Source organism: Platalea leucorodia, assembly GCF_965183815.1.
Source record: "Platalea leucorodia genome assembly, contig: HAP1_HAP1_SCAFFOLD_167, whole genome shotgun sequence".
Taxonomy (NCBI): Eukaryota; Metazoa; Chordata; class Aves; order Pelecaniformes; family Threskiornithidae; genus Platalea; species Platalea leucorodia.
In genome coordinates, this window is record NW_028121382.1 from 1 (window position 1) to 20,621 (window position 20,621).

At 53.1% G+C, this 20,621-nt stretch overlaps 1 protein-coding gene across 1 annotated transcript; it reads left to right on the top strand.

Annotated features, from left to right (window-relative positions):
* Positions 1 to 6,589: 6,589 nt before the first annotated feature.
* LOC309603698 (olfactory receptor 14C36-like) lies at positions 6,590 to 7,407 on the top strand (the record flags this gene model as incomplete). The annotated part of the gene is made up of 1 exon (XM_082338629.1): positions 6,590 to 7,407. A coding segment is annotated over one exon (818 nt), but the record flags the coding sequence as incomplete, so codon positions are not given.
* Positions 7,408 to 20,621: the final 13,214 nt, after the last annotated feature.

Sequence of the window (20,621 nt, forward strand, 5' to 3'; positions counted from 1 at the left end):
GGTAAAAGGATACCGCAAGAAGGAATAGTGAAAGCGAAAAGTAGCCACTAACGAGCACAAGACTGTAATATACAGGAAGGGAAGCAAGGCCTATTGCAAGGACCGGAGCCTGCCAATCAAGAGCTAAAACCCATAACACCTTCAAATTCAGTCTAGCACATTCAGATCGTGTCTGTCATTGTCTTGAACCCTTTGATCCCATTGTCAGGCACCACAAAGTACTGTCATGTACCACACAGCTGCTCGCTCACACTCGCCCCACCTTGGGGGGATGGGGCAGAGACTTGGAAGGGTAAAGGGGAGAAAACTCGTGGGTTGAGATAAGAACAGTTTAATAGTTGAGGGAAAAGAAAATAGAAGAGTAGTATTAGTATTAATAATAATATCATAATAACAATACAATAATAATAACCAAAGGAAGTGATACACTGTACAGTTGCTCACCACCCACCGACCGATGCCCTGAGCAGCAATTGTTGCCCCACAGACAACTCCCTCCAGTTTCTATACTGAGCATGATGTCACATGGTATGGAATAGTCCTTGGGCCATTCTGGGTCAGCTGCCCTGGCTGTGCTCCCTCCCAGCTTCTTGTGCACCGGGCAGAGCATGGGAAACTGAAAAGTCTTTGATCAGTGTGAGCACTACTTAGCAACAACTAAAACATCAGTGTGTTATCAACATTATTCTCATCCTAAATCCAAAACACAGCACTGTACCAGCTACTAGGAAGAAAATTAACGCTATCCCAGCTGAAACCAGGACATCCCTCAGGAGAGGGGAGTGAGCAAGCAGCTGGCTGGGGGCTTAGCGGCTACATTATGGACTTATTTCTGTTTTCACTAAAAACAGTAACAGTAGCATGCTCTAACATTTCTTTTCTCCTTCTTGATGATGATATACTTAATTTCTTTACTTTTATTCCTCTCCTTCATTCTTACTTGACAAGACAGCTTAACTTAACAGAATTTAGCCCTTGGCATGAAGTTTTTAGAACAGTGGTTTTTCTCTCATTCCTAGCTCTTTGTTATCATTTCACGGTAACACCTCTTAGACAATATTGCCCCTAATTCATTTCTGCTCTCTTTCGTCCTTATTTCAAGTGTGTGCGAGAGGAGTTCATTTTTTATCAAAAAAATGCCAAGGGACAGATCCCAAACTGGTGAAAAGCACAAAGCAGGCCAAAGATTTATGAGATGGACACTGATACAACACCATTATCTTCCTTTTGGATCTCTGAAGACCTCATCCTTCAGCAGCATGCCTCAAAGGTCTCAAGTCCCTCCACCTGCCCTGTAGGTCAGCACTGAAGGTGAAATCACTGCGGTCAGAGGTGGTGTTTTGATTCTCTTCTCAGCCTAAAGCGTCACCTGGGTCAGGAGATATTCCAGGACACCTCAAGGGGCATCATGCTCCTCTGAACCCAAAAGGGGAATCTCAGGTGTCATGGCATAGCAACACTTGTGTTCAAGGACCTGCTCAAAACACCCATCTCCTTTTCACTTGAGTTTGCTTAAGTAACCCTTGAGTTGATTCCCATCCACTGCTGGTTGTCTTCCTCCACAGGAGGAGAACACAGGAGGCATCCCCCATCCTCATCCTCCTTGCCAGTCTCTCCAGCAGAGCCTGTATTCTTCCTGAGCAGTGACCCTGGCCTGTGATCCTGAGCAGTGACCCTGACCAGAAGACCATTGGACAGCGAGCTGTGCTGCGCTGCACGTACAGCCTGGCCTTCACGCCTGTGCCATGCAGAACGGAGCCTTTGGCCGCAGGACAACTTCAGCAACTCATTGTCGCAGAGGAGCCTGCAGGCAGCTCCCACTCAGTACTGCCCTTACACCTCCTGCCTGGCCTTGCCTGTGTCTAACAATGCAGCAAGGAGTTCTCAGGAGAACATCATTTCTGTTAGACTGTAGAGATGATGGAAAGAGTTCTTCTTTTGTAATAAATGCCTGCAGTAGCTTGAATAATCAAAACAGGGGAATGGCTTCTATGGGTGGGGTGCGCATGGCATGCTGCGTGTGGGTCAGAGGCCTGTTCAATGCTACACCACCTGGGGTTCCCACCATCTAAATGGGACCTAAGATGATCTGCATGATTTTCTCTTCATAGTGTTAGTGCTTATGAACAGCATGTTAAATGATACCTTGCAGAGTCTGGCTGCCTTTCTTACTCGAATTACAATGAACCAGTGGTGAAAAACACTCTCTCGGCACCCTTGCATGCAGCCCCTCCAGTCCCATGGACTGGTAAGGGTGCAGTTTGCTCAAGGAACCCCTGGCTTGATCCCCATCCACTGCTGGTTGCCCTCATCCAGCGTCCTGCCGCAAAGCACCGAGGCCCGGGAGACCTCGCTGGTGGTTGCTGAGGCAAAGAGGATGTAGAGTATCTCAGATCCATCTACACCTACTCTTACTAAATTTAGCAGTGGTCTCACAGTATTTCTGACTCTTCCTTAGCTCTTCCTGAAGTAGCAACAGCTCATCTTAATGCCCTTGGATTCCCTTTGCAGCTTCAATTAAGTTTTGAGATGAACGCTGGCAGTGCTTGGATTATGCTGTCCTTGAAGACAAGATGTATCCAGGCACGCTCTTAACATGATTGGCCTGTTCCTTGATCGAATCGCCAAGGGAGGGAGTAAAGACCCCGGTGTGGGGTGCTTTGTGTTCATGCAATGCAGGCAGCTATTGCGTAGAGAAGGGACAGACCTTGGCACCTGATGGCTGATGCCTCTGACTGATGGCATCAGCCAATGGCACACAGGCACCAAATCCCACTTGCTGCGATGCCGTCAGGGGTGTCTGTCACACACCCGCCCTGAATGGGAATTGCTTTCCTGTAGGTGCTGTGCTGTCCCTGCCAGCCCCGGTGTCTCAGGTTGCTCTGTGGGCCTGGGTTTGAAAATTAGATTGACTCGACACCCAGAATTCTGTAAGGCAATGTGAGGATGAACATGAGGCAACTGCCAACACAGTGAGTGGAGACCTAGTAAATACAGCTCATGGAGAAGAGAAAGAGAGAGCCTGAGCTCTCCCTACGGCACATGACTCCATTCCATCATAGGAATACCTCCATAGGCCACCCTGAACATAATGAGTAGGGGCAGGTTCCATTGCCCTTAATTTGGGCATCAGCTGTCATTGTAGTTGGCCAAAGAAAACTCCCAAGAGCCTCCAAGAAGATGCTGTCAGTGTCTGATGTTGTCCTGTCTCTACATCTGCCAGCACCTATCTTCAATCCCTCTCTATTGCTTGCACCTATCTTTGACCACCTCTAGCACCTCAGCTGTGACCACACATTTGCACCTGAACAGCTCACTCCTGGCCTCCGCCACCATTAATGGGAGCTGAGGCAAGGAGCTCACACGCAGGTGCCTCTTTAATGCCCACCTGAACAGAGGCAAGAGGAATCCCACCTCCTGTGGGTTGGTGGTGTGCATGGGAGGGAGCAGAGTCCCCTGCCAGCCCCAGGACTACAAACCATGGAGAGGATGCCTTGCCTGCCTCAGTTGCATCCCTTCCCTCAGCAGGGGTAAAGGAGAGCCCTGTCTCCTGTCCTGTCTAATGATGGGCCAAGAAAAGCTGATATTTGCACCTAACTCTGTCTCTCAGCAGGGAAATGACACTGCTGGAAAGAAGTGTCCCTCCCCAGCTGAGGGAGGGAACATCAGTGATGCCTTCGGCCTGTTTCACAGCAGGTTCCCCTGGAGCCCCAGGGACAAATCAAGGGAGCCCAGAGGGGGCAGAGAAATTGCCACCTAGGGCTGGTCCTTTGCTGCTGAGCTGGGCCAGGCTCCTGGGACACAGGGAGCTCATGGGAAACAGCTCTGCCCAGGAGCAGCAGCTCTGCAAAGTGCAGCAGGGCTGAGGGCACTGCCTGTAGGCACCAAGGGGAGAGGGGCAGGGCAGGGAGAGCTTAAAGGCAGTCTGGGGTGTAAGGGAAGTTGAGAGCTCACTGGGGGAGAAATCTTCACAGCCCTCTACGTGGTAAGTACCTGCAGGAAGGGCAATGTATCTGCAGCTGGTGGAAAGATCTCCAAAAGCTGGCGCAGCCCACAGTCAGGAGGACTGCCCCAGTTTCTCTAGTGTAGAGGAGAAGGACGTGCTGCACAGCAGGGCTTCCCTGCTGCACCCTCAGAGGGACAGGGCATCACAGCTGCCTTCTCCCAGGGACAGCTGCAGGGGGTGACTGTGTGAGTGCAGCCAGGGGTGCCCGGGGCTGTCCTTCAGAGCAGGGTCCCTGTGCCCCAGGGGGCTGTGTGCCGGGGCAGGGACTCTGCTGCCTGCCAGGGTCAGCACTCAGCCTCCCTTGGCAGCTCCCCACGGCGCTGCGGAAAGAAGCTGTGGGTGGAAGGAACAACTTCTGGCAGGGCAGGGTCCTTCTGTTGTCGAGAGGGTGCTGCGTGGGTCAGGGCTGCTCACAGCTTCAGATCACCACCAGGAAACTTCCAAGGGGCTGTCTCAAGGGGAAGGTCAAGGCAGAGTTTGCTATAAAGAGATTTCCCGAGCCTGTGTTTTCATTTCCCTACTCTGAGGGCAGGGAACAGGAGCAGGGGTGGGGCTGGGGAAGGGAAAGAGAAATAGAAAAGGACCTGTCAAGTTTGGACAAGTCATTGAGAGTCCTGAGCTGTAACTTGGAGTGGCCAGTAGGTCATCTAACCGCCTCCTAAAGTGCCTTCAGCCCCTCCTCTGCCTAGGGACAGCACCAGCATCACCTCTGCTGCACCCCTCAGGGCTGTTCTGACCTGCCCTTCTGAACCTCCCGACAGGAACATGTGCCCAGCCAGTGCCCTGCAAACAGGCAGGTTTCTGTAGCGCCAAGGGGAGTGCACAGAGGTTGGCATGGGATCTGTGAGCACTGACAGGGAAAAGACATGGCACAGGGAATCACTTCCCAGGAGGAAAATCTCCAGGCAGCAGGGTTACGATCAGGGAATGAGAGGAAACTTACTTAAAAGAGCAATGTTGTGGGAGGGAGAATTCAGAAAACTCCATATCATCCCCTCCAATGCAGACCCCTGCCTCTGAGCAAGCCCCCTTGCCTCCTCTCCCACCCACCAAAGCCTCTGCCCTCAGGGCTGTGGGGTCCAAGCCATGAACCACCTCCTCTGCAGCCAGAGCTCCAGCAGAGCCGTGGTGCAGCTCTGCAGCCACGGGCCCAGTTCCCTCTGCAGAGCACAGGGGCTGAGAGCAGCTGCCCAGCAATGTTGGGGTCTGGGAGGTGGCGTGCACAGCTGGGGAAGGGGAACGCTGTCTGAGTGCCCCAATGCCTCTGCCCTGGCCTCTCTCAGCCAGACCCTCACTGTGTTTTTCCTTCTTTCTCCACTTGTCTGTGTGATTGCTCTTGTTATCCCAGTCTTGCTGTCACGCTCTCTGGGGGTGGCAGTTTCAGCTGCAGAGTCACACGCTGATCTTGTGGGGCCTTTCGTGCAGCTGTGTCCCTGGGAACAAGTGTCCCAGCCTTCCTCTCATCTGTGAGGCTGTGGACAATGCAGGCTGTGGGGCTGGGGCATGAGCTGGTTTGCCCTTAGTGAGATACCATCATGAAAAAACTGAGGTATCTCCTTGAGGTATCCTTCCAAGCTGTGAGCTGCCCTCCAGAATGCACATCTGTCCCATAGCATCTTTGTGTTACCTGAAAGCCCCATGGAGAAGCACAGAGATGCAATGGCCAAGGAAATGCTCTTGGGTTGGTGAAATGAGCCCTGTGTGTCCTTGGCTACAAGTGGGCTGCTGAGACCTTGAGAAAGGGTGGGACATTCAGTGGTCTGCACTGGATCCCTCTGCTCTCAGCAGTGTCTGCTGGCTTTTCACAGGAACACAGCAGTGTGATCGCCCTCAATCTCAGAAAGGTGCAAGGCCAGGGCCTCTCGGACTGAGGGACAGACCAGCTCCCCTCACTCTGCTCTAATCTCAAGGCAATCCTCTTGCCTTGCAGGATTTGCTCTGTTCTCCCTGAGTGCAACAGAAATACTGAGGGTTTCTGACATCCCAAAACAATCCTCAAAGAAGAGGGGAGAAATTATGTTTTAAAAAAACTTTTCAGTCTGCCTTCTGCAATCCTCATTCCTTAGCACTGGGAGTGCAGATGCTGACAAGCCCTTCTGCATTAGAGATGGTTTCATCTGACAAAGCTGAATACTAGGATTGGGCCGTGCTTCCACCGTTGCCATGAACTCACTGCTGCACAGCAGGGCTGACACCTCAGCAGCCAGAGGGCAGAGGCCCAGCTCCTCACGGCACATTCAACCAGCACCAAAGCACAGCTTCAGCCATGGAGCTGAAGGAAGGTCTCCTAGAAAAGGGAAATGTGTGTGTGTTTATGTGTGTTTGTGTGCAGCAAGGGGAGGGTCTGTAGGAAATGGCTTTTAGTTTTGCTCAGAAAAGTCTCCCCTAACTTGTCAATGACTTCTCCTCCTTGCACAGGTCCCCGTGCCCAGAGGCAGCAAATGTCCAATGCCAGCTCCATCACCGAGTTCCTCCTCCTGGCATTCACGGACACACGGGAGCTGCAGCTCGTGCACTTCTGGCTCTTCCTTGGCATCTACCTGGCTGCCCTCCTGGGCAACGGCCTCATCATCACCGCTGTAGTCTGTGAACAACTCCTCCACACCCCCATATATTTCTTCCTCCTCAACCTCGCCCTCTTCGACCTGGGCTCCATCTCTACCACTGTTCCCAAAGCCGTGGCCAATTCCCTCTGGGACACCAGGGCTGTCTCCTACCAGGGATGTGCTGCCCAGATCTTTTTCTTTCCCTTCTTGATGGTAGGGGAATATTTTCTTCTCACCATCATGTCCTACGACCGCTACGTTGCCATCTGCAAACCCCTGCACTATGGGACCCTCCTGGGTAGCAGAGCTTGTGTCCACATGGCAGCAGCTGCCTGGGGCGGTGGTTTACTCACTTCTCTGCTGCACACTGCCAGTACGTTTTCACTCCCACTCTGCCAAGGCAATGCTGTGAACCAGTTCTTCTGTGAAATCCCCCAGATCCTCAAGCTCTCCTGCTCAGATGCCTACCTCAGGGAAGTTTGGGTTATCATGGTTAGTATCTTTGTGGAATTTGGGTGTTTTGTTTTCATTGTGGTGTCCTATGTGCAGATCTTCAGGGCTGTGCTGAAGATCCCTTCTGAGCGGGGACAGCACAAAGCCTTTTCCACATGCCTCCCTCACCTGGCCGTGGTCTCCCTGTTTATCAGCACTGCCATGTTTGCCTACCTGAAGCCTCCCTCCATCTCCTCCCCATCGCTGGATCTGGTGGTGGCAGTTCTGTACTCAGTGGTGCCTCCAGCAGTGAACCCCCTCATCTACAGCATGAGGAACCAGGAGCTTAAACACACATTGAAGCAGCTGATTCAATCAGCTCTTTTCAGCAGCATTAACAAGCTCGTGTCTCTTCAGAAGTGATTTCAAATTCAGCTCCGGAACCTCCTGCGCTTTGGGCATTTTGCCTGTGATAACCGTGTCTGTCCATGTCTGCATCCACTCCGCCTCACCAGAGGCCTGAACGCAGCCTGTCTGACCCAGAGGCCTGTTCACATGTGGCTGGCACAATGGTACAGCTCACCTCCCATGTCGCATCTCTGGAATAAAAGGGGATTTCCTCAGTGCTGGTGCCTGGAGGTTGGGCTCTTCTGCCAAAGCTGAGGTCGGGCTGAACAAATTGCCCCCACAATGCCATGCTGCTTTGCTTGGCTTCTCCATGGGATGAGGGGAGGAGGGCATGGGGCAATGCGTTAGAGAATGGGCCTGGGCTGAGCCTTCACCTGTGGGTGCCCAGTTCCCCCAGAGATGGTGAATGATCGACAGGGATCTGCCTGGGACATCACCCCATGGCTTTCAGGCACCACGGCCCACTCGCTCTGCAGAGCAGTACCAACAGCCTGGGGCCCTGTGGAGAGCACGGGGAGGGGGTAGGAGCGGCAGGTCAGGCCAGCATGGACAAACTTCCCTGGTGAAAGGCTCTCTGGGGGCAGGGACATGCCTGGAGAAGAGCAAAGAAGATACTCCCTGCTTCCAGGGGGTTATAAATGGCAAAGAGAAATCTATTTCTGAATGCACCAGCTCGGGCAGGCTTTTCTATTGCTTGGGCAGCCGGAGCAGCCTGAGGATCCTCTGGGCCAGGAGTCTTTTCCTGGGAGAGGGGCTGGCACAGAGTGGCTTGCTGGCAGTGGACAATAAGGATGTCTTGGAGACAGGAGCAGCCACTGGCTTCCATCTCCTCATGCCATGGCTGGCCCTCAGCCCTGGGGCTGATGGGGAGGCTGAGACACCTCTCTGCCTCCCAGGAGCTACTGTGACCTTCAGAGGGGCTGGGGCTGTGGGGTTGAGTGTGCAGAGCTCTGCAGTACCCATCAATGGGCACTGCCATGGGGTCAGCCCAGAATGGGCTGCTTTTCTGGGCTGGACAGGGGGGAGATGGGTAGGGGGCGGGAAGTGATGGGGAGAGCCAGAGAGGGACTGGGCTGGGCTGGGAAGTGCTCAGGAGAGGAAGACACTGAAGTTAGCTGAGCTGCCTGACCTTGCAGGGTGAGGACTCACACGAGGGGGTTGGTGGTACAGAGCCAGGGCTCGTGGAAGGGAGCTGAGACTTGCAGACACAGGAGAGAGGAGGCTGCTCTGTGCCTTTGGTGCCATGGAGATTTGGGGCAGGTGCCCCAGGGCATTTGTAACCCCCCAGCCTTTCTCCCTGGCCATTTCCAGCACTGGCAACACACCCCAAGTTTATGGGTGAATTGTCCTGTTTGGCCATTTCCAGCCTCCTGCTGGGCTCAGTGCTTGAATCCCTCTGCTTGAAGCAAAGGACCTCCAAGATGGTCAGGGACTGGAGCACCTTTCCCCTGAGGAGAGGCTGAGGGAGATGAGTTAGTCCAGCCTGGAGAAATGAAGGCTGAGAGGACCTCACTGTGGCCTGCCAGTACCTACAAGGAGTTGATGGAGAATAGAGAGACAGGCTTTTCACCGTGGGGCATGGTGGGAGGACAAAAGACAGGGGGTGGAAGGTGAAAGAGGAGAGGTTAAGCCTGCAGATAAGGAAAGTCTGTTTCAGCGTGAGCTGAGCCAAGCGTTGGAGCAGGTCACCCAGAGATGCTGTGCAGACTCCGTCCTTGGAGGTTTCCAGACTCAGACTGGATCAAGCCATGAACAACCTGGTCTGACCCTTTTTTTTCTGGCAGGTTGGACTGCAGAAGTCCCGAGGTCCCTTCCAAATTGAACTGATCCTATGGTGTCAGGCCCTTTCTCTGAGAACTACAGAGCAAATGTTTATGGGGCAGGAATCTTCCTGTGCTGTATGTGACCACCTAAACTAACATCTCAGCCAGCGAAAAGAGTTCGATACCCCAGTGTGACTCTCTCTCGGCAAAGACTGAGGGGTATCGCTGACAGTCCTGGGCAGGAACTGTCTTGGGGGCACAGGGCTCTGGGCAAGACACAAAATGACCTTTTTTTTAAATGCTGCTAGCCTGAAAAGAAAAATGTTTAGAAAATGTGAGTAAACATAAAACAAAGAATTAAACACAAAGATGCAAAGCAAAGAAAATTTTTGAAAACACTTTTCAGCTTCTACATTTTATTGTGGTTGGATGTAGGACACAAATGCCTTCAGCTACAGGGACACAAACACCTCCTGCCAGTGCAGATGCCCTGGGAACCCCCTGCCCAGCCTCTGCCTGCAGATCCCGAGGGGCTCTGCTCTCCCACACGTCCTGCCTGAGAGCTGCCAGCCAGGCAAACACCTCAGGTACACGGAGGCCTCTAAAAGCCGCCCTGGATGTTTTATGGTCAGGCAAACAAGGTCTGCCTGGAAAGGTGAACAAATCTGCAACACTGAGAAAAAAATAGGAGCCCATTTTCACCAGCTGAAACAATTGAGTACTTTTAATATAGTGGCAGGGTTTTCCCATCATGCCAGAATGGGAATTTGCAGGGAGTGCATTAATCATAGGAGAAAAAATATTGATCTCCTGTACTTGCATTATGGCTGCTCTATCTATTATATTATGCTGCGTATTCCATCTCTCTTATCTTTCAGGTCTTCCCACCTCTCTTGATTAAATGACCATGTCTAAGGGCATCTTCTCAGCACAGGATATTGGGACATTTGCCCTTCCCATTGCTCTCCAGGCTCCCCCCTCCCCCTGCTTTTTGTTCATTCACATGCCTCCCAATTATCTCGTCGATGCTTTGAGCTTCAGGGACTTAGAAACTCGCCCCATCTTTCAGGAGTCAAATTCACTGTTTCATCAGCTCCTTCCTTGCATTTATATCTATCCCTTCCTATCTCTCTGTCAAAAACAGTTCTTGTATGGCTATCGTCATTGGCCATCTCCACCCCAGGATGTCCTACGCTGTCCCACGCCTGTGCCTGTTTCCCTGCAGGCTGTAGACACACGATCCACTTCCCCACCTTGCTCTCATCCTCCCATGTCCCTGCCTGTACCAATATCTCTGAAACAGAAAGCCACGGGCTGATCACAGACAAACACCACCACCACCAGTGACCCGTTGCACCACGCCACTACCCTTCAAGTGACATTTCATCTTCCTCATGCCCAGGCTCAGACTCCAAAGCTTTTCCTTCCTCATGCTGTTTCCTCTACAAAGGAAATCTTCATCTTCCCTGAAACCACCTCTCAAGCGATTGCAGGCTACTACAACCTTGCCCTTGGCCTCTATGCCATGAGGCCAAAGCAGCCCAGGTCCCTCAGTCTCTCCACACAAGCCATGTGATTCAGCCCCTTCAGCCCAGCTTGGCAGGCCACCTCTGGACCTTCTCCAGTTCCTCCCCACTCCTGCAGAACATGGAGCCCCACACCAGGACAGATTATTTCAGATGTGGCCACAACAGCGCTGAGTCAAGGTAACTCCCCTTCTCTGGGTGGTTACGCTCATCCTACTTCAGCCCCGTGTGCAGCTGGCCTTACTCATGGTCAGCATGCTCCACTGGCTCCTATTGCATCCCTTGTAGCGACCACAGCCTTCTCCGCAGGCTCACTCCTCAGCTGGTCAGCTCCAACCTTGCTCTGATACATGGGGTTATTCTTCCCCTGATGCAGGACTGGCCACTTCTCCTTGTCAAACTTGATGAGTTTTCTGTTGGCCAAATCCCAGAGTTTGATCCCAAGGTCCCCATGAACTGAATCTTCCTTGTGTCAGCTGTTCCTGTGTGCGTGTAGGTGGCTCACCCTGTCCTGTGGTGCCTCTAACAAGATGACAGCATGAGGAATTGAAGGCCCTGATGGATAATAAAAGGAGGTAGCAGTTTAACGGCCTTGCTGACCAAGGTAAGAATTCCCAGTGCTGGCAGCCCAGAAACACCAAAGGAGGGCAACAGGCAAGCAAAGCCAGGGCCAGCAGGTAAAGGGAAATCAGGGGTGGGCTTCTTGAATGAGAGGGATTGAGGATGACCAAAGGAAAGAACTCGGGATGGGGGACACAGGGAATAGGAAGGTTGGAGGTGAAGCAAAGTGTACAACCATGGCTGCTTGTGGGCACCTGTCAAGTAGCCCTCAGTCTCAGCAGGGAATCAGCATGGCTGGGCACACCTCTGATGGGCCTGCACAGGAATGCAGACGGCTTGGGGAGCAAACAGGAGGAATTAGGAGTCTGTGGGCAGTTCTTGAGCTGTAATCTCACTTAGGTATCAGAGACATGGTCAGATAGCTCACACCACTGGAGCGTGGCCATGGATGGAAGCTGCCTCTTTAGGAAGGATGGGGCAGGTCAGTGAGGAGGGGAAGGTGCCCTGTCTGTGGGTGAGCAGAAGGAAAGCATGGAGCTCTGTTAGTGATAGGTGAGGAGCCAGATGAGAGCCGATGGATCAGGATTAGTGGGCAGAGCAACATTACCATGGGTAATGTAGTTGGTGTCTGCTGTGGACCAACTGGGTTAGGAAGAAGCAACAGATGAGGCCTTCTTCTGATGAGTAGAAGCAGCTTCTCATTTGCAGGCCCTGGTCCTCATGGCAGACATTACCCAGCTGGACATCTGCCGGAGGGGCAGCACAGCAGGGCACAAGACACTCAGGAGGTTTCTGGAGGGCACCAAGAACCTCCCGAGCATTCAGAGAGGGTGTTAGGAAAGCCAAAGCCCATCTCGATCTCAATCTGGTAATTCCATCTGGACAGGAAGGGCATCAAGAAAGGATTTAACAACGATGCCAGCAGCAAAAGGAAGGCTCAGGAAAATGTGGGCCTGCTGCTAGATGGGGTGGGACCCTGGTGACAGAGAACACAGAAGAGGCCAAGGTACTCCATGCCTTCTTCCCCTCTGCGTTTACTGGTAAGACCAACCTTCAGGAATCCCAGGCCCCCAAGACCAGAGGCAAGGAGCAAGGAAGACTTACCCTTGGTGCAGGAGTCTCAGCTTAGGGAACACTGAAACAAATGGCACATGCATAAGTCCTTGGGACCTGAGGGGATGCACTCGAGTGCTGAGGAAGATGGCTGATGTCCTTGTAAGACCACTTGAAATCATGTTTGAAAGGTCAAGAGGATTTGGTGAGGTTCCTGAGGACGGGAAGACAGCAAATGTCTTGAAGCACGGCAAGAAGGAGGATGCAGGGACTTAGCAACAATGTAGCAACACCACTTAGCAACAACTAAAACATCAGTGTGTTATCAACATTACTCTCATACTAAATCCAAAATGCAGCACTATACCAGCTACTAGGAAAAAATTTAACTCTTTCCTATCTGAAACCAGGACACCTGGTATTTTTGTCTCTGAGGCAATTTCTAGCCCAGGTCATCTCTGCTCTGAGCTCTCCCTAACCCTCCTCTCATCCACCTGGCCGTTCCTCGCCCCCTCCCCACCACCCCCGCAGGGCCCCGAGCTGGCGATGCTGCTCTGCAGGGTGATTTGGCTGTGGTGCCTGCGGTCACAGGGCGACTCCACACTGGCCTTGCTGCTCAGGGTGTGGAGCAGCTCCAGCTGGATGGGGATGGCTGCTGCTCATCTCCCCACTGCACTGGGGAGATCCCGTTTTATTACAGAGAGGATATGGGGCAGTCAGCTCTGCCCCGGTGTTAGACACACTCTTACCCAGGCTCCAGGTGAGACAGAGCAGGTTCATGCCTCTGGAGAAGCGAGACAAATCCAAACATTTCTCTAGGAACATCATAACCACAAGTAACAATAATGGTAAAGTTAAATGATAATGACAAAAACAATGATAATACACCAAAGCACCAGGTTTGGATGGGATATCCTGGGAGTCGTTTGTGGAGAGAGATGGAGAGTTGATCACTATTGCAGAAACTTTCATGTAATCCTAATTCCACCCTTGAGCTCCTGGTTCCTCATGCTGTAGATGAGGGGGTCACTGCTGGAGGCACCACAGAGCCGCCGTCACCAGACCCAGGGATGGGGAGGAGATGGAGGGGGGCTTCAGGTGCTGACAAACAGGGAGACCACGGCCAGGGGAGGAGGCACGCAGAAAAGGCTTTGTGCTGTCCCTGCTCCCGGGGGATCCTCAGCACAGTTGTGCACATTTTCCCATGAGACCCAGGAGGGTCCCGCAGCGGATTTTTGGAGAAGGGTTGTGCAGCCTGGAAGCACAGGGAGGCGGGAAAGTTCTCACGTCAGGCACAGACACTGAAGCTGTGACACCGCAGTGACCCGTTCTCTGACAGTGGTTCAAAGGAGCATTTTTACCTCACCATGAGCCTTCCTTGTGCTCATTTGGGTAATGGCCCTGTGTCCTGGTTTCAGCTGGGATAGAGTTAATTTTCATCTTGGTAGCCGGTATGGGGCTGTGTTTTGGGTTTAGGATGAGAACAATGTCGATGATACACTGATGCTTTGGTTCTTGCTAAGTAGTGCTAAGCTGTTGTTAAATAGGTGCTAAGTGGTGCTCACACTGGTCAAGGACTTTTCAGCTTCCCCTGCTCTGCCGGGGGCACAAGAAGCTGGGAGGGGGCACAGCCAGGGGGGTGCTGACCCAGACTGGCCAAAGGGCTATTCCATACCATATGACGTCATGCTCAGTATATAAGCTGGGGGAAGAAGAAGGAAGGAGGGGGGACATTGGGCATGATGGCATTTGTCTTCCCAAGTAACCGTTACGCGTCATGGAGCCCTGCTTTCCTGGAGATGGCTGAACACCTGCCTGCCGATGGGAAGGAGTGAATGAATTCCTTGGTTTGCTTTGTTTGTGTGCACAGCTTTTGCTTTGCCTATTTAACTGTTCTGATTTATTTTACTTCAGTTCTTAAACTGTTCTTATCTTAACCCACGAGTTTTCTCCCTTTTACCCTTCTGATTCTCTCCCCCATCCCACTGGTGGGGAGTGAGCAAGCGGCTGCGTGGTGCTTAGTTGCTGGCTGGGGTTAAACCACGACACCCTGGAACACGCCAGGAGCACAGGCACCACCGCCACCGGAGGGCAGACACGCGCCATGCCCCGCCCACCAGCTGCCAGCAGAAGTCCCGCCCCTTCCCAGCTGCCTCAGGGGCCATTTGCCCCGGAAGGCACTCCCCTCTACGGGTCACATGCTTGGTTGTGATTGGCTGGAAGGAGCAGCCAGCCCTTCTGGTTGACCCAGAAGTACATCTGACCCAGAAGGCTCTTCCCCTGCATACACAGGGGCTGCCATTTTGTTTTGGCCACCATTTTGTTTAGGCTGCCATTTGGGGCGTGGTGGTGCCATTTTACGACGTGGTGCCACCATTTTACGACAGTGAGCTGCCATGATCTTAAACATCACACTGCTCTGTGATTGGCTGACAGCAATTGCTTGAGAGCAGCAAACCCACGTCTTCTCAGGAAATCCTGTGATTGGCTGGCAAGAGGAGCCTCCCCTCCCGCTGCGCCCAGAAGCAGTCGGCAAGGGAAGCCCCCTGTCATTACGTACAGGGAGGCCGCCACTTGTGACAGCCTCATTCCCCACGTGATCTCATACTGCACTGTGGTTGGCTGGCAGCCATTTCTTTGACACCGTCAGACCCATGCATTCCCATGCATCCCTTTGATTGGCTGCCTGCCTCCTTTGGACAAGAAAGTGCTCGGATAGAAAAAAATGTACATTTATGTACAATAGATACATTTTTAGAAAGATATCTAAAACTGAGTGGACAAATAAGTATATACTATATTTTTATTTATTTATGATTAGAGACAGTATTTTAAATACATATACTTCTATACACATAGACATGTGTATGCATTTATATATAGATATATGTTAACATTTATAAAGGCAGAGAAATTGAATCTATATAGCAATTGCAACATAGGTATAAAATGGATAACACCTTCTTTAATAAGAGCTACTGGAATAATCAGAGTTTAAATGTGAATAGACAGCAAAGTACAAGTGTGGTCAAGGTCCCCCACTTTACCAGGCGGCAGAAGCAGCCCAGACATGTCTGGGGTGGGGGGAAGCTCAAGGGGGTGGGGAGGACACAGACAAGCTGGAACATGCCCGAGGGCTATGGCCCCCTCCCAGGAGGCCACCAAGGGGCCCTTGGCCCAAATCCTGTCAGCATACAAAGAAGAGCCCAGTACTGTGAACTGGCTTAGGAGGACCCCACATCCCAGCCCGGCCCAGCAGGATCGCCACACAGGGTGAACTGGGGAAGACTCTCAGATTTTCTCTCTGCTGCAAGACACAGGCAAAGCTGTCTGCGAACATGAAAAAAAAAAAAAACGGACAAAATGCCAACTTCAGAAGAATATGTGCATGGGGACCATATGGAAAAGACCCACAGAAGATCTGAGCAAAGACCATGTGAACGAGAGGAACTAGCCAATGAGCCCATGAACAGCAAACTGGATTTTGAGGTGCCAAAGAGAGGGGAAGGGTGCTGGTGGGGAACTCCCTTTCCCCAGGGTTGTGGGGGATCTGACAGCTACCTGTAAGACCAGTGTGGGGTGTGGGCTGATGATACATGTGATTCCTTGTCCTGAGGTTGATATCCTGGTTGAATGTTTCAAAAAAGGTCTGGCTGACTGAGTGAGGGGAGAAGTCAGGAGTGCGCTGGGACTTGTCCAGGTCCACCTGAGCCAGACCAGGCAAACCCAGTATGCTGTGTCTATGTCCTGTCAAAGGATGGGGAAGGGAGTGGTGGTGGTGGATGGAAATGTATTGAATACTGTAGGAGCTGAGCGGGATGCACACAGTATGGAATAAGGGGTGGAGATTGTACTGGGTCCGGCTGGGATGAAGTTAATTTTCTTCTTAGCAGCCCCTGTGGTGCTGTGCTTTGCCTTGGTAGCCAAAACAGCTTTGACAGCACACCGACATTGTAGCTATTGCTGAGCAGTGCTTGCACAGCATCAAGGCCTTCTCTGTTTCTCGCTCTGCCCTGACAGCGAGGAGGCTGGCTGTGGCAAGAGGCTGGGAGAGGACAAAGCCAGGATAGCTGACCCCAACTGACCAAGTTGATATTCCATGCCATATGATGTCATGGTCAGCAATAAAACTAGGGAGGAGGGTGTGTTCTCCAAAGTATCCTTTACTCAGAGACTGTCCAGGCATCGATCTCCTGCTGTGAGTGCTTACTCCTCCACTTATTAAACTGTCTTTATCTCGACCCATGAGATGTGTTTTCTTGCTTTTGCCCTTCCCGTTCCCTCCTCCATCCTGTTGATGGGGAGTGAGCAAGTGATGGGGTGGGGGCTGCCACATGAGGTCACTCCACCATGTCAGCACATAGCAAATAGGTTGGTATGTGCTTGAGTAGATGATAGGCTGAGAGCTGGGACGTGGCTTGTGTAAGTGGTTGTGAGATTACTGATGCCTGAGTAGCTGATAGGCCAAAAGCATGCACGTGGCTTGTGCCGGAGCTTGTGAGGTCACTTGTGCCTTCGTATCGCATAGGCGAGTGGATAGCAAGTAGGTGGATATGTGGTGGTCAGGACACTGGTGCCTGAGTAGCTGCTAGGCAAGAGGGAGACACATGGCTTGGGTATGTACTTGTGATGTCACTCTTGGCTGAATAGCTGATAGGCCAGGACCAGGTGCATGGCCCTGATAGGTGCTTGTGAGGTCGCTGAAGGCTGAGTACCCCAACAGCAAGTACATGGCAGATAGATAGGTGTACATGTTCTTGTGCGGTCATTGGTGCCTGAGTGGCCGATAGGCCAGGAGCAGGCCAACATCAGAGGTAGATGCTATGACATCATCTGTGGCTGAGCAGCTCATAGGCCAGGGGCTGTGTATGAGCTTGTGATGTCATTAGCTCCTGAGTAGCTGATAGGCCAGGAGCTGGCACACAGCTCAGGTAGGTGCTTCTGATGGCACCAAAATAATATTTAGACCACACCCAAATACGACTTTTTGAAAGAAACATCAGCAGCCGAAGGCCATACACCGCACACACATGTGACAGTGTAACTCATGCGCACGCAGCGTTGGCAGGAGGAGGGTGTGAGGTCACTGTCAGTATAACCCATGAGCACACAGAGGTGGCAGTAGGAGGGTGGCAGTGGTCACATCACCAATGGCACCCCATGGCTGTGGGGCTCGGTGCAGAGCGGCCGTGTGCTGTCCCAAGGGCATCACAAGGGACGGGAGCTGCCCGGCCCCGTGTCTGCGAGGCCGAAGGAGCAGCCCCTGCAGCCCTGGCTGGAGCAGTCGGGGTGGGGGTGGCTCGGGGGCACCGCAGGGATGTGCCTGGGCACGGTGCCAGGAGGAAACCACAGACTTCCTGCCTGGGCGCTGCAGGGGGAGCGCGGGGAGCGCTGCGAGGCCACAGGGGCTGTGGTTTGTGCACCTGCAGGCTGGAGCTCCTGATCCGCCTGTGGGGAATAACGGCCCCTTGGTGACAGGCTGAGAGTCAGGGACATGTCTGAGCCTCTGGGCTGTGGGTCTGCTGCCAGGGCAGGGACATGAGGGACCTTCCATGGGGCTCTCCAGGGAAGGATGGGTGAGCCAGCACTCCTGGGATGGGGCTCTGGCCTGGGCTAAGGCCCTTTCCCAGCTGCTGCTCCCAGCACAGCGGGGTCTGTAGCAGGGTCAGGGGCTCCTTCCTTCCCTTCCTGACACAGCCTCCGGTGCAGTCCCAGCCCTGTGGTTCCCATGGCACGGGCATGGCTGGACACTCTCACCTTGGGCTCTTGGCTGTGCCTGGCATAAGAGATGCTCAGTGCTCCTGGTCAACACAGCAGGGTTCAAGGGATGAAAACCCCATTTTCCTCCCCCACAACCAGCCCTGTCCTGTGACAGCCCCCCACCACAGTGACGTGACACCTGCAGCAGAGCCGTCTCTCATATATGGTCATGAATGGCACTGGAGAAGTTCACTGGAGGGCTGGGCTGTGTCGGAGGGGAGATAGCTCCCGATAATGTCTAAAAAAGTCCTGCTGCTTTGATTGGCTCGTCCTGTAGCTGGGCTGGGATCTGCAGAGATATATTGCCCTCCCGTCATCATTGTCCCCATGAGTCCCCAGGAGCTGTGGCAGGGAGTGTGGCGCGGCAGAGATGTGCTGTTAGGGCAGGAGGCTCCGGATGGGCCCAGAGGGACTCCTGTCCCCTCAGATGCTGTGGCTGCTCCTCTGGGTACAGCTGTGCAGAGGTAAGTGCCAGTTCCATTGTCCCACAGCCCAGGGCCAGCGGGTACCCGCATGGTCATTGGGATCTGTCTGGGAATGGGGTTGCTTTGCAGGTGCTACTGAGATGAGGGTCAGAAGGTGCTCAAGTCCATGGACCCCGTGCCTGCCTGTCTGGGTTGGAGAGTACCTCCTTTCCAGGGGTCCAGTGTTGAAGGCAGACTGTGCCTGGCTGGATTCACAGAGAGCCTGTCCTGGGGTACCCTTTTGGGACCCCCCGTTTGCCCAGCACTGTGCCTCTGGAGGCAGTGGTGGCCTAGCTGGTGACGGCAGCACCCAGAGATCCCCAGGGCACTGCCAGCCTCTGGGGTACCCCGGAGGGTTTGTGTGCTGCTGACTGCCCCCTTGTTCCAGGGGAGCCCTGACCCCATGAGGGCAGTTTGTGCCCCGCAGAGAGAAGGGGACGGGGGCATCTGCGTAGAGACATCCTTCCTGGGGGGCCCGGCCCAGTGCAGAGGCTGGGCTTACACCAGGGGCAAGGAGGGGATGTGGGTGGGGGCATCATCGGAATTGTCTTGGTGGGAACACAGAAAGCCCTGGGGGTGGGGGTGGGTATGGATGGTGCTGGGGCTGGCAGTTTGCATGGGAAGCTGCAGGCCTGGGTACACGGGGCTGTCGAGGGGGTGCTGGGCTGGGGAAGAGAGGGTGCCCTGTGCAGGGCTGGGCACAGTGTGCAGGTGTGTGTGGGCAGGGGGCAGGTGGCCGTTGGGGTGGGAAAAGGTGCCTTGTGTGGTGGGATGGCAAATGACCCAGCGGGGCCAGAACTGCACACAACCAGCCTTGCGCAGCCCATGGGGATAGAAGGGACCCCTGTACTGTCTTGGGGACAGCCTGGGGGGGGAGAGGGCTCCCACCCTGGCACCTGTGACATGGCCTGGGCAGGGGCTTCCCCCAGATCTGCAGTGGCTTGGTGCTGTGCCTGACTGGTCCCATTTTGTTTTTGAAGGTGCTGTGGAGGTGAGGCTGGTGAATGGCAGCAGGCACTGTGCTGGGAGAGTGGAGGTGAGACACGGGGGCCAGTGGGGGACCGTGTGTGGTGACTACTGGAGCATGAACGATGCGGCAGTGGTTTGTAAGCAGCTGGACTGTGGGTCTGTGTGGGAATAAATGAGATAGTGTTTTACTTTGACGAGATGCAGCTGTGGCCTTGAGGCTTGTTACAAACAAGTTGGTGAAACTCAGAGGCAGAAAAATAAGGATGAGATTGGATACATCCCTGAAAGAGGAATTCGCATGCACCAGCTTGAAGAACCAAGAAGTAACGCTGAAGAGACGCATGGACGCAAGACAGTAGCCAATGAGATGGGTTTTGCTTGCTCGTGAACACTAGATCATATTATAAAAGGGATAGATTGTAAAAATAAAGTGTCATCGTCATTATCATTGCCATTGTCATTGTCATTGTCGTCGTCGTCGTCTTCTTCACTTGTCTTCGCTTGTCTTCCCCTAAACTCATACGCGGAGTCCGTGATTAAGTGCCACAAATGGTGACCCCGACGTGATTCGATCCTACGACGTGATTCGATCCTAAGAACTGCAGACCGGAGAGCTGAACTTTATTGCAGCGGACCAGAGAGCTGAACTATATTGCAGCGGACCAGAGAGCTGCTTGTTGACAATCAATTGCCTTGGGAAAAAGAGGTGAGCAGCTGGGAACGGGAAAATGGGGGCACAAATGCCCTCGGAAGAAAAATCTATTTTGTGTATATTTTTGCGAATTCTTGAAAAAAGGGGCATAAATTATGATGAAGGAAAGGTTTGGTTGTTGTTAACTTGGTTGCAAAAAAATGGGCAACAAGCGAACGCAGTGACCGCGTTCCAGGTGGAGACTTGGGAGGAGGCAGGAAAAGTGTTATGGGAAGCGGCCACCAGGGGGGACAGTAATGCCACAAGTGTTTTGACAACATGGCGTTTATTGAAAGACTCTTCAGAACAATTAGAGTCAGACCGAAAGGCTGCAGCTTCTGATACCACTCCGGAGCTAACCCCGCAGGGCACGCCAGAAACACCGACATGGGGTTCGTCCTCCGACATGCCCTTGCTAGTGGGCGCTCAGGCTGCACAACCC